Source organism: Hylobates moloch, unplaced genomic scaffold (assembly GCF_009828535.3).
Source record: "Hylobates moloch isolate HMO894 unplaced genomic scaffold, HMol_V3 SCAFFOLD_14, whole genome shotgun sequence".
Taxonomy (NCBI): Eukaryota; Metazoa; Chordata; class Mammalia; order Primates; family Hylobatidae; genus Hylobates; species Hylobates moloch.
This window is the reverse complement of record NW_026652289.1, coordinates 87,559,267-87,586,174: the sequence shown is the minus strand read 5'-3', so window position 1 is coordinate 87,586,174 and position 26,908 is coordinate 87,559,267. Positions and strand designations below refer to the sequence as shown.

General features: G+C 42.5%; 1 protein-coding gene across 2 annotated transcripts in view; it reads left to right on the top strand.

Moving 5' to 3' along the window:
- The first annotated feature begins 10,666 nt into the window (after positions 1–10,666).
- GABRB3 (gamma-aminobutyric acid type A receptor subunit beta3) overlaps positions 10,667–26,908 on the top strand; it is a 227,441-nt gene continuing 211,199 nt past the window's right edge. The window contains exons 1-3 of one of the 2 annotated variants that reach the window (XM_058427930.1): positions 10,667–10,782; positions 11,649–11,740; positions 11,952–12,019. In XM_058427930.1, the coding sequence (XP_058283913.1) occupies positions 10,703–10,782; positions 11,649–11,740; positions 11,952–12,019 (240 nt within the window). In that variant the 5' untranslated portion in view covers positions 10,667–10,702. Of the gene's footprint in view, positions 10,783–11,334; positions 11,539–11,648; positions 11,741–11,951; positions 12,020–26,908 lie in introns of those variants that run through there. The other variant, XM_032175705.2, reaches the window with a different exon arrangement.

Genomic DNA, 26,908 nt, shown 5'->3' with positions numbered 1-26,908 from the left:
TTAAACTCTACCACTTCAATAATGACATTAAATACAGGTAGTTTAGATTTGCATTGTGCAAAATGGTAGCTAGTAGCCACTTGTGACTATTGAGCACCTGAAATGGACCTACCCCAAATTAAGATGCACTGCAAGTGTCAAAAAAACACCAGATTTTGAATGCTTAGTATGACACTTTTTTTCATTACATCGATTAAAGGTTGAAATATATTTTGGATATATTGGGTTAAATAAAATATATTACTAAAATTAATTCTACTTATTTCCTCTTTTTAATATGGCTACAGAATTTTTTTGAAAATTTCAATGTGTGGCTTACATTACATTTCTATTAAATAGATCTGAACTGGACAGTCCAACTAAAAGGAATTATCAGACATGATAAAGAAGCTTGGCCTGACTAAATGAAGCCCACAAAAAAGATTTTAACTCTAAGCAAATAGGTTGAAATGAAAGGAAAAATTATCATAAAAGAGTTGGAGTAGTTACTAAGATAAGACAAAGCTGGCTCCAGGCAAAGAATACTACCAACAACGAAGAGGAAGATTTCAGATAATAAAAGAGGCAATTCACTGGGTGGATCACAAGCTCAGGAGTTCGAGACCAGCCTGGCCAAGACGGTGAAACCCCATCTCTACTAAAAATACAAAAAACTAGCTGGGTGTGGTAGTGCGCACCTGTAGTCCCAGCTACTCAGGAGTCTGAGGCAGGAGAATCGCTTGAACCCTGGATTCAGAGGTTGCAGGGAGCCAAGATCGTGCCACTGCACTCTGGCCTGGGCAACAGAGCGAGAATCCATCTAAAAAAAAAAAAAAAACCATAAAACTCCTCCATGCCTGTGCACCAAATAACAGTTTGAAAAGACAGGAAGACAGGTAGCAGAAACTCAAAGAATTGAAAGAAGTAATAGACAAATAATAATAATATTTAAAGACATCAACATTCCCCTCTCAGTAACTGACTGAACAAGTACACAGAAAATCAGTAAGGATATATAAAACCCAAACATCACTGTCAGCCAACTTAACCTAATTGACATTTATACAATACTCCATCCCCAAAGAACAGAATGCACTATCTGCTCAAGTGTGCATGGTATAATCACCAATCTAAACCATGCACAGGTCAGAAATTTTATCACAGCAAATTTAAAAGAGCTGAATCTATAGGAAATATGTTCTCTGATTATAACAGAATTAAAAATAACAAAATAGAATCTAGCATATTTTAATGGTTTGAAATTAGAGAACATACTTCTAAATACCTATGGCTAATAAAAATCAAAATAAATGAGAAAATACTATGAAGTAAATTAAAATTAAATAGTAGCATACTAAATCTTTTGGAATACTACTGAAGCTTAGAAATACATAGCTTTAAATGCCCATATTAGAAAAGTCCTAAAAATCATTAATCTAAGCTTCAATCCTAAGAAACTAGAAAAGGAAAAAGCAAAGTAAGCCCAAAGAAAGTAGAAGAAAGGAAATAGTAAAAACAAAAGCAGAAATCAATGATACAAAACAGACAAATAATAGAGCAAAGTGGTACAACCAAAAACAGATTATTTGAAAAGATGAATGAAAGTAAGCAACTTTTAGCCAGACTCATCAATATAAAAAAGAGGACACAAACTACTAATATCAGAAAAGAAAGTGGGAGCATAACTACATGCACTACAAACTTTACAAATTATAATAAGGGAATGTTACAAATATTTTTCATTAATAAGTTTAGAAATAAGTTAGAAATCTAAATAGCCTATGTCTGCTGAAGATAATGTATTTATCATTTAAAAATTAAGGAAATCTTCAAATTTCATTGGCTTCATTGGCAAATTCTAGGAACTATTTAGGAAAGATGTAATGACAATCCTACATAAAAATCTTTCAAAAATTACAGGAGAAAGGAACACATATGGAACCTTGCTTTCTGAGGTCAGCATCGCACTAATACAAAAACTAGGCAAGAAAAGGCAAACATACACCGAAACACTCATGACCATAGGCACACACATTTTTAAAATAATATTGGGCAATCAAATGCAGCAACAGGTAAAAAGTATAAGCAAAATGACCAAGCAGTGTTTATCCTAGGAATACAAATATTGCTTAACATTTGAAAAATCAATGTCATTTATCAGTCTTTACTGGAGTAGTTTATCAGTCTTTACTGGACTTTGATGGTGAGAGGTGACAGCGTGCTGGCAGCCCTCATAGCCCTCGCTCACTCTCAGCACCTCATCGGCCTTGGTGCCCACTCTGGCCACTCTTGAGGAGCCCTTCAGCCTGCAGCTGCACTGTGGGAGCCCCTTTCTGGGCTGGCCAAGGCCGGAGCCGGCTCCCTCAGCTTGCGGGGAAGTGTGGAGGGAGTGGCACGGGTGGGAACCAGGGCTGCCTGTGGCGCTTGCAGGTCAGCGTGAGTTCCGGGTGGGCGTGGGCTCGGCAGGTCCTGCACTCGGAGCGGCCAGCCAGCCCTGCCGGCCCCAGGCAGTGAGGGGCTTAGTACCTGGGCCAGCAGATGCTGTGCTCCACTTCTCACCGGGCCTTAGCTGTTTTCCCGTGGGGCAGGGCTCGGGACCTGCAGCCTGCCATGCCTGAGCCTTCACCCCACCGTGGGCTCCTGCACCGCCCGAGCCTCCCCTACGAGAGCCGCCCGCTGCTCCATGGCACCCAGTACCATCCACCACCCAGGTGCTGAGGAGTGCGGGCACATGGCATGGAACTGGCAGGCAGCTCCACCTGCAGCCCCAGTGCGGGATCCACTGGGTGAAGCCAGTTGGGCTCCTGAGTCTGGTGGGGACTTGGAGAACCTTTATTATCTAGCTAAGGGATTGTAAATACACCAATCAGCACTCTGTATCTAGCTCAAGGTTTGTAAACACACCAATCAGCACCCTGTGTCTAGCTCAGGGTTTGCGAATGCACCAATCGACACTCTGTATCTAGCTACTCTGGTGGGGACTTGGAGAACCTTTGTGTGGACACTGTATCTAGCTAATCTAGTAGGGACCAGGAGAACTTTTGTGTCTAGTTCAGGGATTGTAAATGCACCAATCAGCACCCTGTCAAAATGGACCAATCAGCTCTCTGTAAAGTGGACCAATCAGCAGGATGTGGGGGGGGCCAGATAAGAGAATAAAAGCAGGCTGCCTGAGCCAGCAGTGGCAAGCTGCCCGGGTTCCTTTCCACACTGTGGAAGTTTTGTTCTTTTGCTGTTTGCAATAAATCTTGCTGCTGATCCTTCTGTGGATCCACACTGCCTTTATGAGCTGTAGCACTCACTGTGAAGGTCTGCAGCTTCACTCTGGAAGCCAGCGAGACCGCGAATCCACCGGGAGGAATGAGCACCGCCTTAAGATTTATAACACTCACTGCGAAAGTGTGCAGCTTCACTTTTGAAGCCAGTAAGACCATGAACCCATCAGAATGAAGAAACTCCGAACACATCCCAATGTCAGAAGGAACAAACTCTGGACATGCTACTTTTAAGAACTGTAACACTCAACTGCGAGGGTCCGTGGTTTCATTCTTGAAGTCAGTGAGACCAAGAACCCACCAATTCTGGACACAATGGCATTTGCACTTTTGAATTATTATAGGGGTATTACGCTGTAGGAACTCTTAATTTGGGTTTGTCTGATGTTTCCTTGTGATTGGATTTAGCTTGTATATTTTTGTGGAAGTGACATAAACTGATGATCTCACTGCGTTATATCATGGGATGCATAATTTTGAGATCTAATTCTTTAAATTTGTTCATATTCATCTGTTGATTAAGGTAGCATCTGCCCAGCTAAATTATATACTATTTTCAATTTATAATGAATTTTATAGTTAATTTTATAATTTTGTGAAACACAGACTTAAAAGCTCATTAATGATCAAAATATATCATTCATGATAAAACACTGAAATGTGTATGAACTCTAATTTTCCTATTTTATCCTTTGGGTTGTAATTCATTATTATCATTTTTTATTTTTGCTCAAATCATCCCAGAATTAGGCAGTATAAAAAATTCAAGCTGGATTTTGTGTCTTTTTCACATGTTCTCATCATTCTTTGAACACCTCCTTGCTCTGCCACAAATGTTCCAATCCCATCTTATACTTTCCCTGTCTGTCTCTAGAAGTATCCATTTTCCCAAGTAGCTCTGGTTCCTTTCAGTAGAAAATAGTATGGAGAAGCCAAGATCTGGGTGCAGAGGGTGCTCATTGCTATTGTGCTGTCACTGTTCCCAAGCGCTCTTGGTGGGTAGAAGCAGAGTATATATATATACGCACACACACACAACACACACGTGTGTATATGTATACAGGAAGTACATATATACATGTCTATATGTGTATGTATATATTTATAGTTGTATTTATAGATATACTTTGAAAATCAGTAGTTCACACTAATACATTCAATTGCAATCATACCACAGGGATTATTTCTCCCTTTTTTTGTACTTGTAACTCCCATCTCCAACAGAGAGAAACTTGGCTTCCATTACTCTTGGTATATGTACTTATTGGATTAAGTTTCCACTATGTCTCCCATTGCTGCCACTGCTTCCATTCCCTGTGGGCATTCTCCTCTTCCTTTTCAGGTTCTGACTGCCCATTTTGGGCCATCCCAGTACATGGATGCCTTCCTGACCTTGCTTGGGCTGTTTTTCCACAACAGGTCACTTTATCAAATGAATGCCCCCCTCATCTTCACCTTCTGTGTGTCTTCCTGTGGGGGAATCCTCCTAGCACTGTGTGAGCTCAAACTCTGTATGCCAGGCTCGCCCACCCAGTGCTTGCCCTCCTCCTCCTGCGTGGGCTTAGACCCTCATGCAGGGCAGGCTTCAGGCCTAGACACTCTCCTCACCCTCTGAAACAGACTGCCAGACCAGACCAGGCCTCAATGGGGGATGTTCTCTTAGCTTTGCTTTGGCTATAATTTCAAACACAGGCTACTTTGCCCACGTTCCATGATCTGAGAACTATGGCTGGCTCTCCCTCCCCAGGCCTTCCTTACTTTGCTTTGGCTGTTATTTTCAAACTAAGCCTTCCATGTGAAATGGTGCTTTTCTCAGTTTCTCAAGCTATGAAGCTTTGTGCCATCTTCACACTGCTTGGACTCTGGCCTGATAGCTCCCTACTCCATACCAGGTGCACACCATGTACTTCTCTACTCTTAGGACTATACTTTTCCAGGAGATGAAAGAAAAGGAAGAGAGGGTAGGGGAGGGAGAACAGAAGAAAAATAAGAGGAAGATGTCAACACCATACTTAATGGTAAACAAACAAACAAACAAAAATCCCGGACAACAGCAACGACAAAACCTGAATATTTTTCCCTAATATTGGAACAAGGCAAGGGTGTCCACTCTTACCACTTCCTTTCCACATTGTACTGGAAGCCCCAGCCAGTACTGTAAGGCAAGAAAAAGAAATTTAAAATATCTACGTATAGGAGAGGAAGAAATAAACTGTCTATATTCACAGATGACATAATTATCTCTTGGATATAATCCTAAGGAATCTACAAAAAAGTCTATTAAGTACACTGAGTAAGGTTGTAGGATGTAATGATAATATAGAAAAGTTAATCATACTTATATGTACTAGCAGTATGCAATTGGCAATTAAATATTTTAAAATCACTTATAATAGCATAAAAATATGAAATATGTTATGATGTCAATTTTCGCTAGATTCATCTACAGATTTTATGTAATACAAATTAAAATCCCATCAGGCTTCTTTATAGAAATTGAAAAGATCATTCTAAAATATTTATGAAAATGCAAAGACGTCACACAGTTAAAATAATTTTGGAGAAGAACAAAATTGGATGGATTATGCTACATTATTTCAATATTAACTTTATAGCTACATTAATCAAAACAGTATGGGTTAGTGTAAAGAGATATAGATAAATTAATGGAAAAGGGTAAATAAAATAGAGTAAAAAAACACAGCCACACATATAAGATCAATTGATTCTCAACAAAAATATAAAGGTAACCAGATTGAAGGAAAGAATATTTCCAACAAATCATGGTTCATGATATGGTTTGAATCTATGTCCCTGCCTAAATCTCATGTTAAATTATAATCCCCAGTGTTGGAGGTGGGGCCTGGTGGGAGGTGATTGGATCACGGGGGAGGTTTCTTCTGGTTTAACACCATCCCCCTTGGTATTGTTGTGACAATAGTGAGTTATTGTGAGATCTGATTGTTTAAAAGTGTGTAGCACCTCCCCTCCTCTCTCTCTTCCTCCTGCTCTGGCCATGTGACATGTCTGCTTCCCCTTTGCCTTCCGCTGTGATTATGTTTCCTGAGGCCTCCCTAGAAACAGAAGTCGCTATGCTTTCCACACAGCCTGCAGAACTGTGAACCAATTAACCATTTTTTCTTTACAAATTACCCATTCTCAGGTACTTCTTTATAGCAGTGTGAGAACTAATACACTTCATTTGGAAGAACCTTGATCCTTGCATCATCCACAAAAGTTAACAAATAACAAGTCTAAATATTAATGCTAACTTTTAGATAACATGCAGAAAATCTTAACTTTTAATTAAGCAATGATTTCTAAAGTAGAATATCAAAAGTGTGAACCTTAAAAGAAAAAAATGGATAAATTGCATTTCATCTAAATTAAATTCTTCTTTTCTTTGAAAGATACTATTAAAGAAATGAAACAGCAAGGCAGCAGGCTGGAAGAAAACATTTACATTACATATATCTGACAAAGGATTTATATTCAGAATATATAAAGAACTCTAGCTGGGCATGCTGGCTCACGCCTGTAATCCCAGAACTTTGGGAGGCCAAGGCAGGTGGATCACAAGTTCAGGAGTTCAAGACCAGCCTGGCCAACATAGTGAAACCCTGTCTTTACTAAAAATATGAAAAATTAGCCAGGCTTGGTGATGGGTGCCTGTAATCCTAGCTACTTGGGAGGCTGAGGCAGGAGAATCACTTGAACCCAGGAGGCGGAAGTTGCAGGGAGCCGAGATTGAGCCACTGCTTGCCACCCAGGGCAACAGTGCAAGACTCCATCTCAAAAAAAAAAACACCTCTCACATCGCCATAAAAAAGATGGCAATTAAAATGGGCAAAAATGTTGTATCTTCAAAAAGAAAATGTGAGTGGCCAATATGTAAATGAAATATGCTTACTTATATATCACCAGGCAAATGCAAATTAAAACCACAATGGGGGCCGGGCGCGGTGGCTCACGCTTGTAATCCCAGCACTTTGGGAGGCCGAGGCGGGCGGATCACGAGGTCAGGAGATCGAGACCATGGTGAAACCCCGTCTCTACTAAAAATACAAAAAATTAGCCGGGCGCGGTGGCGGGCGCCTGTAGTCCCAGCTACTCGGAGAGGCTGAGGCAGGAGAATGGCGTGAACCCGGGAGGCGGAGCTTGCAGTGAGCCGAGATTGCGCCACTGCACTCCAGCCTGGGTGACAGAGCAAGACTCCGTCTCAAAAAAAAAAAAAAAAAAAAAAAAAAAAAAAAAAAAAAAAAAAAAAAAAAAAAAAAACCACAATGGGTTGCCACTATACACCCACCAGGATGAACCCAGAGGATGTGGAACACCTGCATTTCTCTTGCATTGCGGGTGAGATGCAAAATCCTCCAAGTGCTTTGGAATATTTTGGCAGTTCCTTATAAAAGTAAACATACACTCACCACATGATTTAGCCATTTTACTCCTAGGTATTTGTCCAAGAAAAATGAAACCTCATGTCCATATAAAGACCTATATATGAATCTTTATTCATAATCACTAAAATTAGAAAGGCCCATCAACAGGTGAATTGAATACTACTTGGCAATACAAAGGAACAAACTACGGATCTGCAACAATATGAATTGAACTCAGAAACATTACACCCAGTGAAAGACGCCAGACATGAAACAACGTATAGTACATCATTCTACTTATATGGAATGCCTAGAACAGGCAAGAAAAAAAAGTAACAGGTGTAATGACAGAATGTATGTCAGTCAGAGCTTGTCTGGAACCCTCAGTGGCAGATGGGTCAAAGGGTCACAAGAGAACTTTGGGAATGATGAAAATGTACACTAGTTTATACATTTGTTGAGACTCAGCTAACTATACATGCAACATTTTATTTCATGTGCTACGAGTTGTTTTTCTGAAGAGCATTAAAATGTAGTGCCAGAAAATTTTGATACTGTTTAAAAAGACAAATTTTCTATAAGAAAGAAGAGTGACTGAACAAAATAGTTTGGGTAAAAGGCATTTGGGTCAATGAAAATGCACAAACATGGATGAGGTAATGTGATCACCTGATGCCTCCAAGCTATCTGCTTCCCTTCCTTCTTTTTACCTTGAGAGTCTCCAAATATTTTTCTAGACCATTTAAAACCACCTTCCTATGAACAAAACGCCATTCACCTCCTTTTCCTTCTGCCATGAAAAATTACCCTCTGTGGGACTCCTGGAGCCTTTTTTTCTTCCAGTCAAATATGAATGCAAGTAAGAACTGAATTAATAATTTTCTGCTGATTTGGCTAATACGTAATTACTATCTAAGCAAGAGAGCACAAGGATGTGGGTGCTGGTGTTCAGTGCTTATCCACCCTTCCCAGATGGCTGCCTATGTTGGAGGGAGCTGAGAAAGGAGGAAGGGCGGCAGGCTGCATGTCCACCCTTTGTTGCGGATGTAGGTGCAAGTTGGGCAGCGGCTGTGATGTGCAGTAGCGTGTGGGTGTGTAAGGACCTTATAGCCCATGCATCCTGATCACACCCTTGCAGTCTTTCTCTTTGATTTTGCCTTTTGAAAGAGACTGTGTTTTAGGTGACACTTCTAGTGACTTGCCGACTAATTCACAACTCAGCCTAGGTTCCCCAGAAAACATATTCTGAGGCAAAATTTAGGTGGTGATATGTTACTAGGATGTTTGATTCCAATGAAAACAAGAGCAAAGGAAAAGGGAATTGTGGCATGAAAAGAGAGGGGGCAGATAGGAGGGTTCATTACCAGGCAGACCACCCACTGCTGAGTATGAAGTACAAAAGATGGATCCATCTCACAAAATCATCTTTGAGAGGCCAACAGCGACTGCATCTCAGGACATTTCTTAGGAAGCAATAAAGGGAGACTCTTTGATCCATGGATATATGTCCATTAGACAAAAGTCTGCCCCATAGGTTTTTACCTTGCCTGAAATTTCAGATTGCATATATGTGAGTACTGAGCAAATCCCGTGGCATCTTAGACCTTGTGGATATGAGGTGAGCATATCCCATGTGGGCTTGTTCCCATGTAAAGCTGATCAGACCTCTTGCAGAACTGGGTGCTGAGGCAGCAGCTGGGGTGATAAAGCCAAAAGCTCCAGAGAGGGTGAAGCCAAGAAGTTCTGATGTGATGCATGGTTGGATAATAATGTTTGTAATGTGGTTTTGCAAGTCTTAGAACATATAAACTGGTAGTAAGGGGGCTAATTCTTGCTATGTTGTTGGTTTTATTCAAACAACTTCTTTTCATTGTTTACTTTTTATAGCCACGATCCCCAGCAGGGCATTTCTCCGAAAGAAATGCATGCAAATAGGAGAAATAAACTGAAATATGAATGTGTGTGTGTGATACAACAGATATAATTTTCCAGATAATTTCATTGTGCATTAACAGAACATTGAATGCGAAGCAGTGGTGAATAGACTTTTCCAGAAAATAATTAGGGTGCTATATTTATCTCTGAATCTTTCAGGTACTGCGGTCACATTTTCTGTTCCAAAAATAAAACAGCTGATTTTTAGAAAAGGCAGTTATATTTAAAACTAATGCACAGAAACATGCCAACGTGAGATTTAGGATCTAGATTTAGATATTTACTAATATAAAGTCTCAACGATCTTAAAGAAAAGCTTAAGCTTCATGGAAAGAAAAATGAGTCAATACTGGAAAGTAGTTATCTATTATTAACCATTCATTAAGTCCTGGAATAATCTGAAGAAGTCTACAGAACACAAAAACGAGCTTGATGTGTAGGTTTTGTTAGTTGGCTACAAGTAGAATTGTGTAACCATCTTCTTCAATATTAGAAGTCCGAGGTACAGAGAAACTTTATTGGGGATCATTCACTAAAATATAAAACCCGTGGCCGTAGGTGAGTGGCCCCTTAGGTGTGCGGTGGTGGTCCAGAGGGCGGGGTGCATCCGGTGTGCACTGGTACACCAGGGTCCTTGCACCAGTGGGCCAGTAGCCTTTAATGACAGCCGAAGGAGGCATGTTGCAGGGAAGCAAGGACCCTTGCCTTATATTAAGGACCACGGATAGCTCTGGGCGGCACCAAAAAAGGCACGTATTTTACCATCCCTGGAATGACAATCCAGTCTCCAAGTCTGGCTGGGATTCCAGTTTGCTGATAACAAAACACATATTCAGGCCTCTCTTAACCATCCATTACATTTGTATATATGTGAGCAGAAAGGGCTCAGTGCTCCCAAGAAATGTTCAGGAGTAAGGGTAAGAGGTGCAGTTTAAGGAGCAGCTGTTCAAAAAATGGTCCAATTTTATAAATGAAAATTCGGGCCGCCACGCCAGGGGCTGGAAGACGGGTCAGGCGGGAAAGCCTGGGAGTGGGGGTGGGGTAGGGGTAGGGGCGGGGATCCGTCGCCGTTTGGATGCTAGGAGACTAGGGGGGAGAGCGGATCCCAGCAGGTTAGGCCGGAACGGCGCCATGTGCTCCGGGCTCCTGGAGCTCCTGCTGCCCATCTGGCTCTCCTGGACCCTGGGGACCCGAGGCTCTGAGCCCCGCAGGTGAGGCGGGGGCTTCCCGGCGTTCTGCAGGCACCGTCGGGAGGCGGCGGCACGCAGTCCGGCGGGCACAGGCGCGGCACCCGGGGGCTCTCGGGCTGCGCTGCAGCGGGCGGTGGTCGTCGTGCGGGGCCAACGTCGGGGGCCGGGGTAGGCGGGCAGTGTTTCCGCCGCCGCTTATTCCGGCGCCGAGGCTGCCGACAGTCCCTGCACTCGCCCGGCCGCCGAGAGCCCAGAGAAGCCGGCTCAGTGGCCGACCCCCGGCCCCTCCCGACTCCGCGCAGCCGCGGTTCCGCTCGCAGCGTCCGGCCCGGGTCGCCCCCGCACTCCGCGGTCCCAGAGGTCCGAGTCCCGTGCGGCGGCCGCCGAGGCGGGACGGGAGCGCACAGGGCCCCGGCCTCGGGCCGCGGCGAGCGAGGGGGAGGGCAGGGTGCGCGACGCGGCGGCTCCGCCTCCGACTCTCCGGCCTCCTCCCCCGCCCCGCGCCCGCGCGCGCTCCTCCCTCCCCGCTCCTCCCTCCTCTCCCAGCGCCCGCTCCTCCCCCTCCTCCCCTCCCCCTCCGCCCTCCTCCGCTCCGGGCCAGCGCGGCGGCGGCGGCGGCAGCAGCAGGAGCAGCCCCGGCTGCGGGTCGCGACGGCGGCGGGGCGCCCCCTCCCCCGTGCCGGGGCGCGGCGGAGGGATGTGGGGCCTTGCGGGAGGAAGGCTTTTCGGCATCTTCTCGGCCCCGGTGCTGGTGGCTGTGGTGTGCTGCGCCCAGAGGTAGGGTCGCGGGAGGGCCGGCGGGCGGCAGGCAGGGCGCAGGGTTTGCGGGGCGCTGGTGGCTGAGCCGCCCCTGACCCTGCTCTCTGTGCTCCCCGTCCCTCCCCCAGTGTGAACGATCCCGGGAACATGTCCTTTGTGAAGGAGACGGTGGACAAGCTGTTGAAAGGCTACGACATTCGCCTGAGACCCGACTTCGGGGGTAAGTGGGCTGCGCGGGGCCGCTGCGGGAAGCGCGACCCACGGCGGCATTGGCCTGGGCGGAGGGAGGCGGGGGCCGCATCCACGGAGCCGCGGCGGGTGGGGGTGGGGGCCCTTCGCCCGTGCCCCTCCCGGGATAGCCCCCAGTCCTCAGAGCCGCCCGCGCCCCGCGCCGGAGCTGGGCTGATCGCCGTGTCCTGCGCTTCCCGCAGGTCCCCCGGTCTGCGTGGGGATGAACATCGACATCGCCAGCATCGACATGGTTTCCGAAGTCAACATGGTGAGTGCCCGCCCTCCCAGGGCGGTCCCCGAGCCCCCGGCCCGCTGTCTGGGATCACTGGCGTCCACAGTGCTGGGCCGGAGGCCTCTTCGGCCGGGGCCGAGTTTCCCCGGCCCCCAGAGGGAGCCGCGCTCCCGGGCGCCGGCCCCTCGCTTGCCCGGCTCCCTGCACCCGCCCGGGGCGCTCGGGGGCCTGGCCGGCGTCGGAGACGCGAGGGCGCACCCTTCCTGCGGAGGGGTCCTGGCCGGCCTAGTGCTCCCATCTGCCGCTGCCCGTGGGCTCCCAGCCCCTCCAGCGCACTGTCGCCTGGTCCCGAGGTTTCCCGAGCGCTGTCTCGCCTCCTTAGCAACAGGCGCTGGGGAACCGGGAGAGGCGAGATGTGGGGGTGGCTCCTATATTCTAGGTAAGAGGTACTTAAGGTTTCCTTTGTTGTCGTTTGGAAAGAGATGCTGGCTGCAGGAAAGGGGAACGAAGACGGTGGTCTGTGCGTTCCAGGGGTGTCTCTGCGGTTTTTCCAAGGCTGCCTCCTGGACTGGGAGACCCGGGCCCGGCACCGCCAGTCTCTGTCCGAGGTGCTGACAGGCTTCCGCTGCTTCAGAGAGCGGGAGGCCGCGCCTAGGCGGGCTCTCAGAGGAGCCGCTCTGCCAGGAGAGTCGGAGGCTGGTGACCCAGTGTCACTTAGGTTTTCTGTGAATGCAGACTGGATTAAATATTCTGACCTGTGGGAAGCGGAGGTCAGTACCCCGAGGTACGAAGCGGGCTTTTGCCAGGAGCGCTTTAGGACGCCAGGGAATCAGGAGAAGGATGGCTCTTTCATTTGTTAATTGAGCTGAAACGCCCTGGGATTTGAAAACTAGTTTAGTTTTCTGCTGAGAGACACTCTAGAAGGAGCATTTGTAAACAATGTATTTTTTTTTTTTTTTGGAAGAAACCGTTTGACAACTTTTCTTTCGGACATACAACATTGAGAATACAGTGAGACATGGTTTTAGATCCACTCGGTAGGCTTCTTAACTCTCGCGTGCGTCGGAATCACGTGGGCAAACTTGCTTTAAATGCATGCCTGCTAGTTCCTCACTCCAAGGGATTCTGATCAAGATAGGCTGGAGTCTTGGGGTCTCTGCATTTAAAATTACTTCTTCAGATATTTTGAAGCGGGTATTTTGTGGACAATATTTTGAGAAACTTTGCAGTAAGTCACAGATATATGAATATATACCAATAAAGTAAAACTATTTTTAAAAATAGACGTTAGTGAGATACTTTTAAAATACCTACCACTAAAGATCTTGTAGGACGAAACTTTTGACCACGCCAAGCTGTTCTCATTAATTTTTCACTGTTAATCTAAAGCTTTTAAATTTACAATATGTATTTAAAAATGTACTTTTTTTCAAAGTATATCACTTAGGACATTTGTAAGTCAAATATTGTATTAGTAAAAGTGTTAGCAAGAAACACAGAAGGAATGTGACTGCATAAATTACCTTACAATAAAAATTAGCATTATGTCTATTTTACTTTTTATGTAATACTATAAAATATTTTACTCAAAATGTTTGTTTTATGGTTTTAAGGAAACAAGGTAATACATTTAAGATCCACACTCTGTGATCTGTGATTTTCTCAATTGGGGACTCTAGAGAAGACAATTTAGTACAGAAGTTAATTGATTATTTAGTGGATTATTATGTCAAAAATAATTATGTCGGGGGATGGCAGATGGAAGAGAAAATGTATTGATTTGGCCCTTTAAGAACTCTACACAATAGTAAAATAATTCGGGGAGTGAGGAGAGTGTGCTGTTGCACACCATCACATATTTGTTTGAGTTATTTTTTAAACTTAGTTTTCCAGTTGTTCTGGCATCATGCTGATAGTTCGTACGTTTAAAAACTTTATCCATGTTTGCCTAATTTGTAGTCTATGATTTGAAGTGTCTCAATTTTCTCTGAACCCAGTAACAGAAAGACAAATGGAAGATATAGGCCATTGTATTGAACAATCTTTAAGTGTATATGCCATAGCCAATAGGTATGCATAGCAATCCAAAATATACTTGTACGCATTTTTTTTGCATTCTTATGACAGTAATTTTTCTGGCTCTGTAAACACACACCTATTATAAACAAATATTGAGGATCCCAGTAGGATTGGAGACTGAAGGCTATTGGGCAGATGTGAATGTCAGCCATTTAAAATATCTTCCTCCCACAAGCAGATTGTTCACATCATGTTTTAGAAAAATCCGATTTTCCTTGAAATATTTATGCATGATAATAGCTATGGTATTTCGCCTGTTCCTAAAGGAACCTCAAATAGAGCAATGGTTAAATATCATTTAGGATCTCACGTTTTAGAGGGAAAGAACAGAAAATACATAAGCATAGGATTAGAGCTGCCACTCAGTCAATGTTGTTTGAAAACAGTAAAATCTATTCATGAGCTTTATTAATCACCTTACTGGTCACACAAAACTAAGTGTGGTAAGTTATGAAACTCAATAAGAAATGGTCTCACTTTAAGTGTGTTGTAACTCTTAGAGCAGATATGACAAACGGTTGTTCACAGGATGTGGCAAGTCCCATTAGAGGAACAAGTGACAGAGGCACACAGAAGAGAGAGGGAGGGAGGAGGAGGGATGAGAGAAGCTGGCTGGGAGGAAGGAGGTATTTGATGTGGAAACTTCCATGAAATAAATTATATTTAAATTGTGTGAGGGGTATGAATAGAATTCTGACTGGCTTACTTGAAGGAGGATATTCTGGGTTAGGAAAGAAAATGGCAGAGTTACGAATGGATGGATGAGCAGGATCAGAGATTTAGAAGGGGATATTCCAGAGATGAAGTAGGAAAAGCAAGACAAACCCCTGTGCACCTAGACCGTTCTGCAGGAGGCCAAGGACTTCACATGATAATTTCAGGAAATAAGGAGCCTATAAATGGTAAAGGTTTTAAAGCAGGTAATTGACAGGACTTGAGATGTGGCATAAGACGACTATTTTGGCCAAAATGTTAATTTACATAGAGTATTAGTGATGGTGAGGTAGAATGAATGAGGGATAAATGATCTTGGAAGATTCTTTCTTGAAATTTTCCCCTCAGGTTTTGATAGATGCATTTTTGAAAACGTGTATTTAGTGAAATAAATACAAATTCACCAAAGTTCGAAACAAGGACTTTGAAAAACACGTGTATCTCAAAATGGGGAGAGATGTGTATGCATTTGTTCATGAGTTTTTTGAGGGTGATTGCAGAGAACAGTAACGGATACTACACAAGAATGATGCTGTTGTTGCTTTTTGCTTTAAACAATTGTAGACTCCAGTCTTTATCTACTGGTAGCGTGGGTAGACGATGCCTCCAAAAAATGTCTCCAATCTCAAATAAACACATATATAGATCAGTTATGCATGTAAATGCATATCTCATCATTCATTTTGGTGTTTTGTGGAAACAATCTAGGAAGGGACTTGAATGTTTTAATATTTAGCATTGGTTTTGCCATAGCTTGCTTCATGGATAGTGGAGTTATACATTTCCATTTTTTTCTAAATCTTTTAATGTTTCTTTTCATACATTCTTTTTTTTTAAAATTAGCTGACCTGATATTTGTCAAAGAACATTTTGTTTTGTGTTAACTTCCCTCTTGTTTCTCTTAGCCCCTGTTTAAAATTTTAGATAATCTATAAAAATTATACATGGCTAGATAATTATTGTGATTTAGTTTGTATATTTCTTTAAGTGAGATTGCGTGTGTCCAAGAACACTGTCTGCTTATTGTTTTTTTTTTTTTTTTTTTTTTTTTTTTTTTTTTTTTTTTTTTTTTTTGAGATGGAGTCTCGCTCTGTCGCCCAGGCTGGAGTGCAGTGGCGCAATCTCGGCTCACTGCAAGCTCCGCCTCCCGGGTTCACGCCATTCTCCTGCCTCAGCCTCTCCGAGTAGCTGGGACTACAGGCGCCTGCCACCACGCCCGGCTAATTTTTTTTTTTTTTTGTATTTTTAGTAGAGACGGGGTTTCACCGTGGTCTTGATCTCCTGACCTCGTGATCCACCCGCCTCGGCCTCCCAAAGTGCTGGGATTATAAGCATGAGCCACCGCGCCCGGCCTGTCTGCTTAAAATTACTGTGTGTGTTATAATTTTGGTGCTTACCAGTGGTTCCAGTGAACAATAAATGTGTTGAGTAGATAGATGAAGAGATCAACAAATGGGAAAAACTATTGCAAGTATAGGAAACATAAAATATTGAAAAATAAAACAATTAGAGATTTTTAATTTAAAAGCAGTATTTTAAAATATGAGTTTTAAAAAATTTATTAAAGCGAGCCATTGTTTGATCTGTTAATTTGGAGAAGTTACATGTACTTACTTTTTACTTCATTAACTATCTGGTATTAGGGACATAAAACTAGATTCAGACTCTAGTGATAGTAATGATAATTCCTGTGATTTAACTTGCACTTTGCTATTACTTCATGCTTAATCCATTAAAATTAACTCAATCCTAATGAAAGTGTAACTGCAGGACTTTTTTTTCTCATTTCATGTGTATAAATAATAAATTATTGTTTTTTGTTTTTAAAAATTAGAGTTTCTTTTGGGTAACATACAATGTGTATTTTTAGTTATGAGACATACTCATCCATTATGCTAGCTGTTTTGTGTTCACTTCTCACTTGTTGCATTTTCTTCTCATAAAATCCATTTTTTAATGTCTAGGTGTGAAATAAGTGTGCAAATAAACATAATTTTAGCACATTTCAAGAAGCAGCTTTGGAGCTGTATCACTGCTAAATGGATACAGTCATACCCATGTACAAAAATCACACACACACACACACACATTTGCACTATTTTGTTTTTCTTTCTTCTTTTTAGAAGAGGGGCAAAGAGGAGAGGCAGATTCAGGCTAGAGTGAGCTAAGATTAGAGGTTTGGAAAATGCAGCTTTTAGACATCTTTTGACCAAATTTATGTTAATTAGTCCTCCTTCCCCCTACTTCAGGGTCTAGAAGCTGCTTTGCCATCAGTGAGTGCTGAATGAACACAGTGCATCCAGTCCCTGGCTAGGTTCTCAGGCAGGAGGATCTGAATCCCAGCGGTCCATGTAGTGTGTTTAAAAAAAGCCTTATAGCATTGGGAGCTATGGGTTCTGTTTCCAAGTCCGTGGGAACATCTAGCCTCAGGCAAGTCACTTAATCCTCAGGAATTCAGTCGGAGGTTTCCAGATGCCCATTGTGTGGGGCCACAATTGATACCAAAGTGGTATCATAAGAGGCTGAGCTCTACAGAGAAAATCTCAGTGAGCACACTCACACTATCACATGTTAGCAGGCTGTCCTTTACTGATTGCTTCTGGAGAGGCCTGGGCCATATTCAGAGTTTGCATATGAATTGCTATTAGCAGTTTAAAGGTAGGAAATGCGCTAATGCTCTTATTACAAAGCACGCTGGGGGATGACTCAGCAGAAAGGAAGAGTTTCCCTGACCCAGTTGGGGTTGTAAAACTGCTTACATGGAAGGCACTTCAGGGGTAAGGTCCAGGGTGTGTGTCTGTGCTTTGGCTCTAGGTTGCTCCATTTGGGAGGTAAGGGTGTTTACTGAGCACATTACTTTTCACTGACGGTATGTTTCATGCATAAGTTATGATCATACATCAATGCTGGGCCACTGATAAGAAAGCATATAATGAACTTCAGAGATGGATGACAATAATACCTTATATAATATGCTCTTTAGTAAGAGAGGCTTGTGTTTAATATTAGAACATATGGTATAGAGAGCAAAAAGAGAATGCTTTTTTGCCTTTCTCCTCAGGGAGGTTGTAAAGCTGATGTTACATCTTTTAAAAAAATGGATCTTACATGCATGGTCCTGTTGTGGATGGCCTCTTGCTTGAGCCTGTGCTGGGCTCTAGGATCTTATGGTATGTTGTCGTTGGTTTGAAGTGATGGGGCAAATCTGCTTATTTATATGTAGTTAAAGAATTAACTACATGTGAATGAGTTAAAGAAGTCTGGTAGGTTGCAGTTGGAGTTGCAGTTGACAAATTATGACTGCTGTCTGTCTTTGACTCTAACATTTGGTTTTTCCAAAGATAAAGTATTCTGTTTATATTTCCTTGGATAATGGTAAATAAAATGAGTTCAAAAAGATAGCTGTTGCTTCTTGGGCTACTTGCCAAATGAAGGTATCTTGTAGATTTGGTCTTCATTTAAATGAAGAATGGAGTAGATGTTAATGAGGAGGGCAGTGTTCTTTTAATGAAATGCACGCAGGAACAAAGGAAATGGAGAAGTGTCGATAGCAGGTGGAGAGTTCTCCTAGGGTGTCACATCTCTTGGAAAGGAAGCCTCATGTTTGGGACTGCAGACTTCTTGATTTTCACAAGGAATGCCACCTGAATTCATCAACTGACTTTTCAGAATCTAATATGGGTGACAGCTCTTCTTTTTCTTCTCTGGGTAACTGAACCTTTCTTTCTCATAGGGGTCTGTGTCTTATGCATGCTGATCATTGCATTTTGGTGACTACCAAACATTTGGAATAAATAAATGAAGCCTATCAAACATTTGAAATCTTTTGTCATTCATATTGAGGTGTGACCTAGGGAGTTGGTAACTAACAGTTTTACACCATTCTGCGGTTTATAAAATGCTTCAGGTATTATGTCACATTTGATTATCAAACTTGATCCATCAGCTGGTGAGGTAGGTAATAGAGGTGTTAACCGCATCTCCATTTTTTAGATGAGGAAATAGGCTCAGAAATAGCACCAACTTTCTCACTCTTACTGCACAACAAAGCTGGGACCTGGTTCTGCTTCTTTGATCTGTCTACCTCATCATGCTACAGGACAACAAAAGATGCTCCTTTAAGGGCTCACGGGACTTTATCTTCTTCCATGACCTTCACTGCTATCTAAATTAGACATTTCCCATTCTGCATTTCTGTGAAAACTTATTCTTTCCTGCAACACTTATTATAGTGTTAAATGTTCTTTGGGTGTGGTTGTTTGCTTAGTCTTTCTTCTCCATCTCTCTCCTTTAGAGCATACACTCCGTGAGGCAGGGCTGTTTCTATGAGCCGTTCTTTGCATAGGATCCAGTATTCGATAGGTACCTTTTCAATATTTGTGGAAAGGAATATATGAATGAAGAATAAACAAATGAAGAAATATATAAGTGCATGAAGAAAGTGATATGTAAATTTCCAATGAAATACTTTTATGTCTTGGAATTTGGGCTCAGGATAAAGAAGAATCTTACAGGCTAAGTGTGATATATACAGTGTTTACTTTAGAGGACATAATTCAACCACAATTTGTGCGATTGCACCCAATTATAATACCACCAACCAAAGATCACAAAGTCTGTAAAGTATTCTGTAGCTGGTACCCCTCTCACTGGGGAACTTTTATGTTGATTTCAAAGCAGAAAGAAGAGTCAAGGATTGTGGTGTTCTCTCAAAATTTAGCCTATGTAAGCGCTGGTGAGGATGTTCTAAGCACCAATCCCTGGTGCCTTTGTACGCCGAAAGTTTTGTGTCTCCTTAGAAAGTATATGAGTGTGGAGCTCTTGTATATTATAGGGAAATTTTGACTCTTTTTTTTTTATTATTTTTTTTTTTGAGACAGAGTCTCACTCTGTCGCCCTGGCTGGAGTGCAGTGGTGCGATCTCGGCTCACTGCAAGCTCCGCCTCCCGGGTTCACACCATTCTCCTGCCTCAGCCTCCTGAGTAGCTGGGATTACAAGCGCCCGCCACCACACCCGGCTAATTTTTTGTGTTTTTAGTAGAGACGGGGTTTCACCGTGTTAGCCAGGATGGTCTCGATCTCCTGACCTCGTGATCCACCTGCCTCAGCCTCCCAAAGTGCTGGGATTACAGGTGTGAGCCACCGCGCCCGGCCTTGACGTTCTTTTTATACAGGGATTCTTTGGGCTTTGTCTTCCCTTCCCCCTGCCCACTCAGCAGTGCAGTGGAGCAGAGGTGGTTTTCATTTGTTTGCAAGTTTGCAGTGCAGCTTACTTCTGGGCCATTTATGCCAGCCATTAAGAGGATTATCTAGCTGCAAAATTTGGAAGAAGAGGACTAAGATAGGTCTCATCTCTTGGCGATTTGCTCAGTGCCACTCAATCAAGATAGAGAGGGAGTCACTTGATCTCTGTAGCTGGAAATGTAGATTGCCCCTCATTCCTTTGTAGTCAGGAGACCACATCCAGAATTAGAAGCCATGTGTAAACGTTAACTAATGTATCTCTTTTTGCATTTTTCCACTGAACTTAAACATCACACAGAAGCATTTACTACAGATATCAAAAACTTTGGCATGTGCAGTACTAACATTTCACATGAATAAGAATAAGATTAAGATCTGAGAACATCACAGTTCTTTAAGTGTCCTAATTTGTTTTTAAAAGAGGATCTGAATTCTATTGATTACATCATCATCATGTTTTACCCCAGTTCTACAATAAAAGAATTCCTTTTATGTAACTGCTGAATCCACATGCCATGATTCATGACACTATATATATATATATATATATATATTTTTTTTTTTTTTTGAGATCGAGTCTCTCACTGTCGCCCAGGCTGGAGTGCAATGGTGCGATCTCGGCTCACTGCATCCTCCGCTTCCCGGTTCAAGTGATTCTCCTGCCTCAGCCTTCTGAGTAGCTGGGATTACAAGGAACTGCCACCACGCCCGGCTAATTTTTTGTATTTTTAGTAGAGATGGGATTTCACTACATTGGCCAGGCTGGTCTCGAGCTCCTGACTTTGTGATCCGCCTGCCTTGGCCTCCCAAAGTGCTGGATTATGGGCATGAGCCACCATGCCTGGCCCCATATATAAATATATATATTTTAAGACTGAGTTTCGCTCTTGTCACCCAGGCTGGTGTGTAATGGTGCGATCTCGGCTCACTGCAACCACTGCCTCCTGGGTTCAAGCGATTTTCCTGCCTCAGCCTCTCGAGTAGCTGGGATTACAGGCGCATGCCGCCATACCCGGCTAATTTTTTAATTTTTACTTTTAGTAGAGATAGGGTTTCACCATGTTGGCCAGGCTGGTCTTGAACTCCTAATCTCAGGTGATCCACCTGCCTCGGCCTTCCAAAGTGCTGGGATGACAGGTGTGAGCCACCGTGCCCGGCCCATTTGTTTTATTTTATTTTGTATTAACTTTAAAGATTACTTTAAAATCTGCTAGCTTAAAATGATATAACCCTGACTGTGTTTGTTATATATGTATAAAATATTTGTCAGTTAGCTCAACATCACATCACTGTTCTTTTAAATTTTATTTTTTTAAATAAGACTTTACAATAATTAGTTTTAATGAGTAGAAGGAACAAGCTTTCTGGGTCATCCATTATTCCATGGTGTGTGTGTGTGTGTGTGTGTGTGTGTGTGTGTGTGTGTATCTATGCAGACCAAAAATGGTTGTGAAAGAACAAAACCAATTTGGATAATTTATTGTAATATTATTAATTTTTGCCAATTATGCTGACTGTAATTCTCTATGTGAGAGATAAATCCATATATCAGGTCAAAAGTATACTAGAATGGCCACAGAGCACGGTTCTTGCCGTGTAGGATATGCTTGGTAAATATCTGTTGAGTGAATTCTTGGAGTCAATGGCCCTTGCAGTAAAGGTGTACCTTTGAACTGTTTTATTGCAGAGATTCTCTTTTTTGGGTTTTTAGCCCATAAAATTAACCGTAACTTTAAACATGAGGATCCCTGGCAACAGAAAAAAATATCTGAGTTATGGAAAACAGTGCCATCCCTGTGGCTCAGACCACTGGTTCCAAAGCTGTGGGTCAAGAACCCTTGGGAGGCTGTTGGAGTTACTGCCACGTGCCCTCCAAGCATAATTTCTCACCATTGATATACGCTGAAGGCGCAGAGTGCACAATTAGGGCAGGGCCTGCAAAATGCCTTGCCTTTCCAAGGCAGTGTGCATGCTAGAAAGAGGGCGGGGATACCTGTCTGAAGACCTGGATTGATTGTGCGATATTCTTTGTTGAGGCTGTTAAACATTCTGCAGTTAACTCATTGGTATGAGGGTGTATTGGATTGTGCCACTGAATGAGTTTTCATTTCTGAATCTTTCTTTTGATTTGGCCCTGGGCACCAAAATTCCCTGTGAGGTGTCATTACTTGTGGCGTGGACTAAAACAATGGTTGTTTGGAGAACACCGTCCTATGGAATGTTAACGTGTGTCCTGTAATCATTCCCTGTGAGATGTCATTCCTTGTGGCATGGACTAAAACAATGGTTGCTTGGAGAACACTGTCCTATAGAACGTTAATGTGTGTCCTGTAATCTAAGTGTTTCTGCTCAAATAATGTTGGAAATTATGGCCAATACATAAAATAGGTTTCGTTGCTGCAGGAATTGTCAGGTTGTTTAATACATTAATGATTTTGTAAATCTTCATAAGGGGGTGAAGAATTCAATGTTTTCCAGATATATTTGACTGCAAATTTTTTTTCTTTGTGAAGGGATGAGGGGCCCTTAATTAGCACTTCTTCACAAAGGTTTTGGTAGAATACAGTTTAAGAAATATGGGGCTAAAGGACTGAATCAGAATGGTCTTCCATATTAATGACAATAGCAGAGAAGAGTACTGTATTAGCAAAGCCACTTTGACTGACAGTGCCCACATCATGGAAGGCAAAATTTTGACAAATAATCTGCCGGTTTATAAGGAGATGAGTGATGTTTTCCAGAAATGAAGATTAAAGCACTTGTTATAATTAATTGATTTTAAAAAATAAGATATTTTTTGTTTTACAGTAACAGTCTCTGTGACATTGAGGGGAAGTTTGTATGTATTAAGCCTTCTTATGTTCTTGTACCTATTATAGAATAAATGATAAAGAGGGCTGGGCGTGGGGTTTTACGCCGGTAATCCCAGCACTTTGGGAGGCCAAGGTGGGCGGATCACCTGAACTCAGAAGTTCAAGACCAGCCTGGCCAACATGGCAAAACCCCATTTCTGCTAAAAATACAAAAATTAGCTGGGCATGATTGTGCTCTCCTGTAATCCCAGCTGCTCAGGAGTCTGAGTCACAAGAATCTTGAACCCGTGAGGCAGAGGCTGCAGTGAACTGAGATCGCGCCACTGCACTCCAGCTTGGGCGACAGAGAGAAACCTTGTCTCAAAATAAATAAATAAATAAATAAATAAATAAATAAATAAATAAGAGGGATAGAGGTGTGTGTTGAAGAGGAGAAAGCGCAAGAGGCGTCAACAATAGTAGCTTAATTTGGAGAACAAAATATGGCTCCCTGAAGCTACTGGGCGTGGCCGTGGTTGGTAGCCTTGGATACTGGAGATTCCTCCTGGGGGCTGTAGCAGCAGGGGAAACAGGCAGTGCTCTGACACTGTATCCCACTAGGGAGAGTCCCCTTCCATCTTTGAATATATTCTATTATATACACAGGTATGGTGACATGTAATTTATATTATACAATGAGAATATGTAGTATAGTATATAATTTATGTATCAGTTATATTTACATATAAAATGAAATTCTGTTTGGATGAAAGATTCTAGTGATGAAAGTATTTGGCCTCCTCTGGAGGAAGTCATCTCTAAAATTTCTCTTATGACTAATAATTTTTTTTTTTTGAGATGGAGTCTTGCTGTGTCACCCAGGCTGGAGTGCAATGGCATGGTCTTGACTCACTGCAACCTCGGACTCCTGGGTTCGAGTGATTCTCCTGTCTCATTTTCTCCCAAGTAGCTGGGTCTACAGGCGTGTGCCACCACATCTGGCTAATTTTTTTGTATTTTTAGTAGAGACGGGGTTTCACTATGTTGGCCAGGCTGGTCTCCAACTTCTGACCTGGTGATTTGCCTGCCTTGGCCTCCAAAAGTGCTAGGATTATAGGCGTGAGCCACCGCGCCTGGCCTAATTTTGTATAATTCTATGAAAAGTGTATACCTGTTCAGGAATAGTCACTAACAGTAGCTCGGGGGCAGATGCATTTTCTGGACTGTTCTGTAAAGCACAGTACTCTCATAAGAGGACAATATTGATTAACCACCACTGCAGAGGCCTCTCTGGCACCTGACCTGTACTTGGCTCAGGGATTGTGAAAGGCTGGTGATCATGGGTGAGTAAATGAAAGCAGATCCAGAAATTCAAAGAGATTCAAAAATGTTAATTGATTGTGGTGGGTTTTTGTTTGTTTGCTTGTGTGTGTGTGTGTGTGTGTGTGTGTGTGTGTTGGCATTTAGAAGCAGAGAAAACCAGTTTTTAAAAGAAGCATTCTTGTTTTGGAAATACAGTGCTTTCTGTGTATACCCGTATCTATATCAATCAATCAATCAATTATCCATTCATCTTTCTTTTTCTCCTTATGCCTGGAGAACCACTTTTCAATCATAAAATAAAGATAAAGTTTGAAGCAATACGAAATATGCTAAATAAAACATGGTTCTCCAGGCTTAAAATTTTGCTTTATTATCATAAACTGTTTGGAACATTAATTATCTAGGCAATTTCCTCCATACTTCAGGGTATTTTGCCTTTAGAGAATATGGAGGGTTTAGCTTTCAAGCTCACCCTCTGCAGTGGAAAATCTGAGGTGTAAGAACGCTTAGATCCCAAGGAAGGGTTTGTGTGAACTCTGGCAAGTCATTCAGACTCAGTTTGATCATCTTTCTAATGAGGGTGCTGGAATGGATGCTCTCTGAGTTGCCTTGCAGCTCTGATTTCCGTGTTTCTTAGAGTCCGTGAGCTGTTTGAAACATAAGGAGACCTTCTATGTGCTTTACACAGATCGCAGCTTCTAGTCATTTGATACCGCATGTGGTTTAATTGGTTGTCCATGTGGTGGTCAGTGGCACTGAGCCCATCTCCTCTGGCAGCTTGCAATTGTGTTGTCAAAGCATGGTGGGTGTAGAACCCGGGAACTCTTTTTTCAGGTTCCCTTTGCTGTGTGCTATGAGCCTCAGATACTTTGTACATAAACAGGTGGGATTTAGCATCTGAATCCATGCTCAGTAATTTTCAGGTCTCAAACATAGTTGTTTTAGTTTTTTTGGTCTGAATTTAGAATTATTAGTTTGTGAAAAAAACCTTCAGTGAGCTATTAAAATGTTTCTCTTGTATCCAAAGCATAATATTTCCCTTATTACCTAAGAAGAACCATCCAGTAGAGAAGTACCTTAGTTTTTGTTGTTGGGTTCCAAATTGTCCATATTCAGGTTTTTAAGAACATTTTACCTGCATTTAATTCATGCACCATTTTTTAATCTTTTGTGGTATTTTAGTAACAATCTTAACATTCTTTGAGTTCATAATCCAGACCAAAAGGAAGAGGACAGGGGTGTGGTCAGTATCATCTGCAGTGCTGCACTCGGCCAGTGTGGGGCGAGGAGCCAGCATTTAATGCAGATAATTTTAAGCTTGGGCCTCAATTATAGCATCTCTACAAAAAATAATGTTTTGGCTGGGCACGGTGGCTCACGCCTGTAATCCCAGCACTTTGGGAGGCTGAGGCGGGTGGATCACGAGGTCAGGAGTTCAAGACCAGTCTGGCCAACATGGTGAAACCCCATCTCTACTGAAAATACAAAAATTAGCTGGGCATGGTGGCACGTGCCTGTAATCCCAGCTACTCGGGGCTGAGGCAGGAGAATTGCTTGAACCGGCACCCGGGAGGTGGAGGTTGCAGTGAGCCAAGATTGCGCCACTGCACTCCAGCCTGGGCTACAGAGCGAGACTCCATCTAAAAAAAAAAAAAATTTTTTTTGCTATATTCTATTTTTTTGATTCCTAGTCTTATTAATAAAAAAATTTTATATACATAAAGTCCAAACAAGTAAACCGCTGCAGGTGTAGAGATGAAGACTTCGGTCTGCCTGTACCAGAGATGTGCAAAGAGACCAGGAAAGTTGCTTGATTTTATTCTGTCATAGGAAAAAGTTGGATGTGCAAATTGTTAAGTTTTAGGAAACTACCCCGTCAGGATTAGGATTATATAGATCCAAATGTGGAGTGTGTACCAAACTTGGAAGTAGCCAGTGACCCCCACAAACGATTTCCAAGTGTTTAACTTAGGCTTTTCCACTGTAGATGAAATCCTGTTGGTAATGGATTTAGTGTTTGTGTGGAGGAAATTACAATGTAAAGAGAGTAAATAAGTGATTTGCGCTAATTTATTACCTTGACATACTTTGTCTACAATGGTGGTGTCACATATGTTACTTAAGGTTGTTTTTCTTTTCTTTTTTCCTTTTGTCTTTTTCTCTTTTAGAAGTATGGCTGCTTCTTGCAAAGTTCAGATGCTTGCAAGGGGAATGCTCTTTGTTCCAAATGTAACCGAATTAGCACACCTGGGGTAGAATCAACTCTTGAGAATTGGTGGGTGGGTATAGATCGTGGGCATTGGTTGGTTTGTTGAGATTAAGGAGAAAAGGTCAATTAATGGGGCAGATTGTCCCACACTGGTTCTCAGCTGCCTGCCTGAATGACATTTACCTCTCCTTAGGAGATAAGCAGTGATGGCTTTACCTGCTGGTTTCTCTCTCCAAGTTTGGATACCTCATGAGTCTGTTTGGCTCAGTATTTTTTCTCTTTTTATCGCATCTCTGAGTTTCTAAAATAATTAAGGAAAGTTCTCTTCTCCAACATCCTTCAGAGGAAAGCATTTGGAATTTGTTAAACAAAGGCTGACAGGAAAGCAAGCCTCTGTTAATTGACATCTAATTTCCTGATATGGCAACCTTTGCCCAAGACTATATTTGATTATGCAATAATGTGCAAACAGAAAAATCAGAACCTGCTCATGCTGCCAAATTAATAGGAACCATCAGTCAGCCAGAGAGGGCCTCACACATCAGACTTACATATTACTAAACT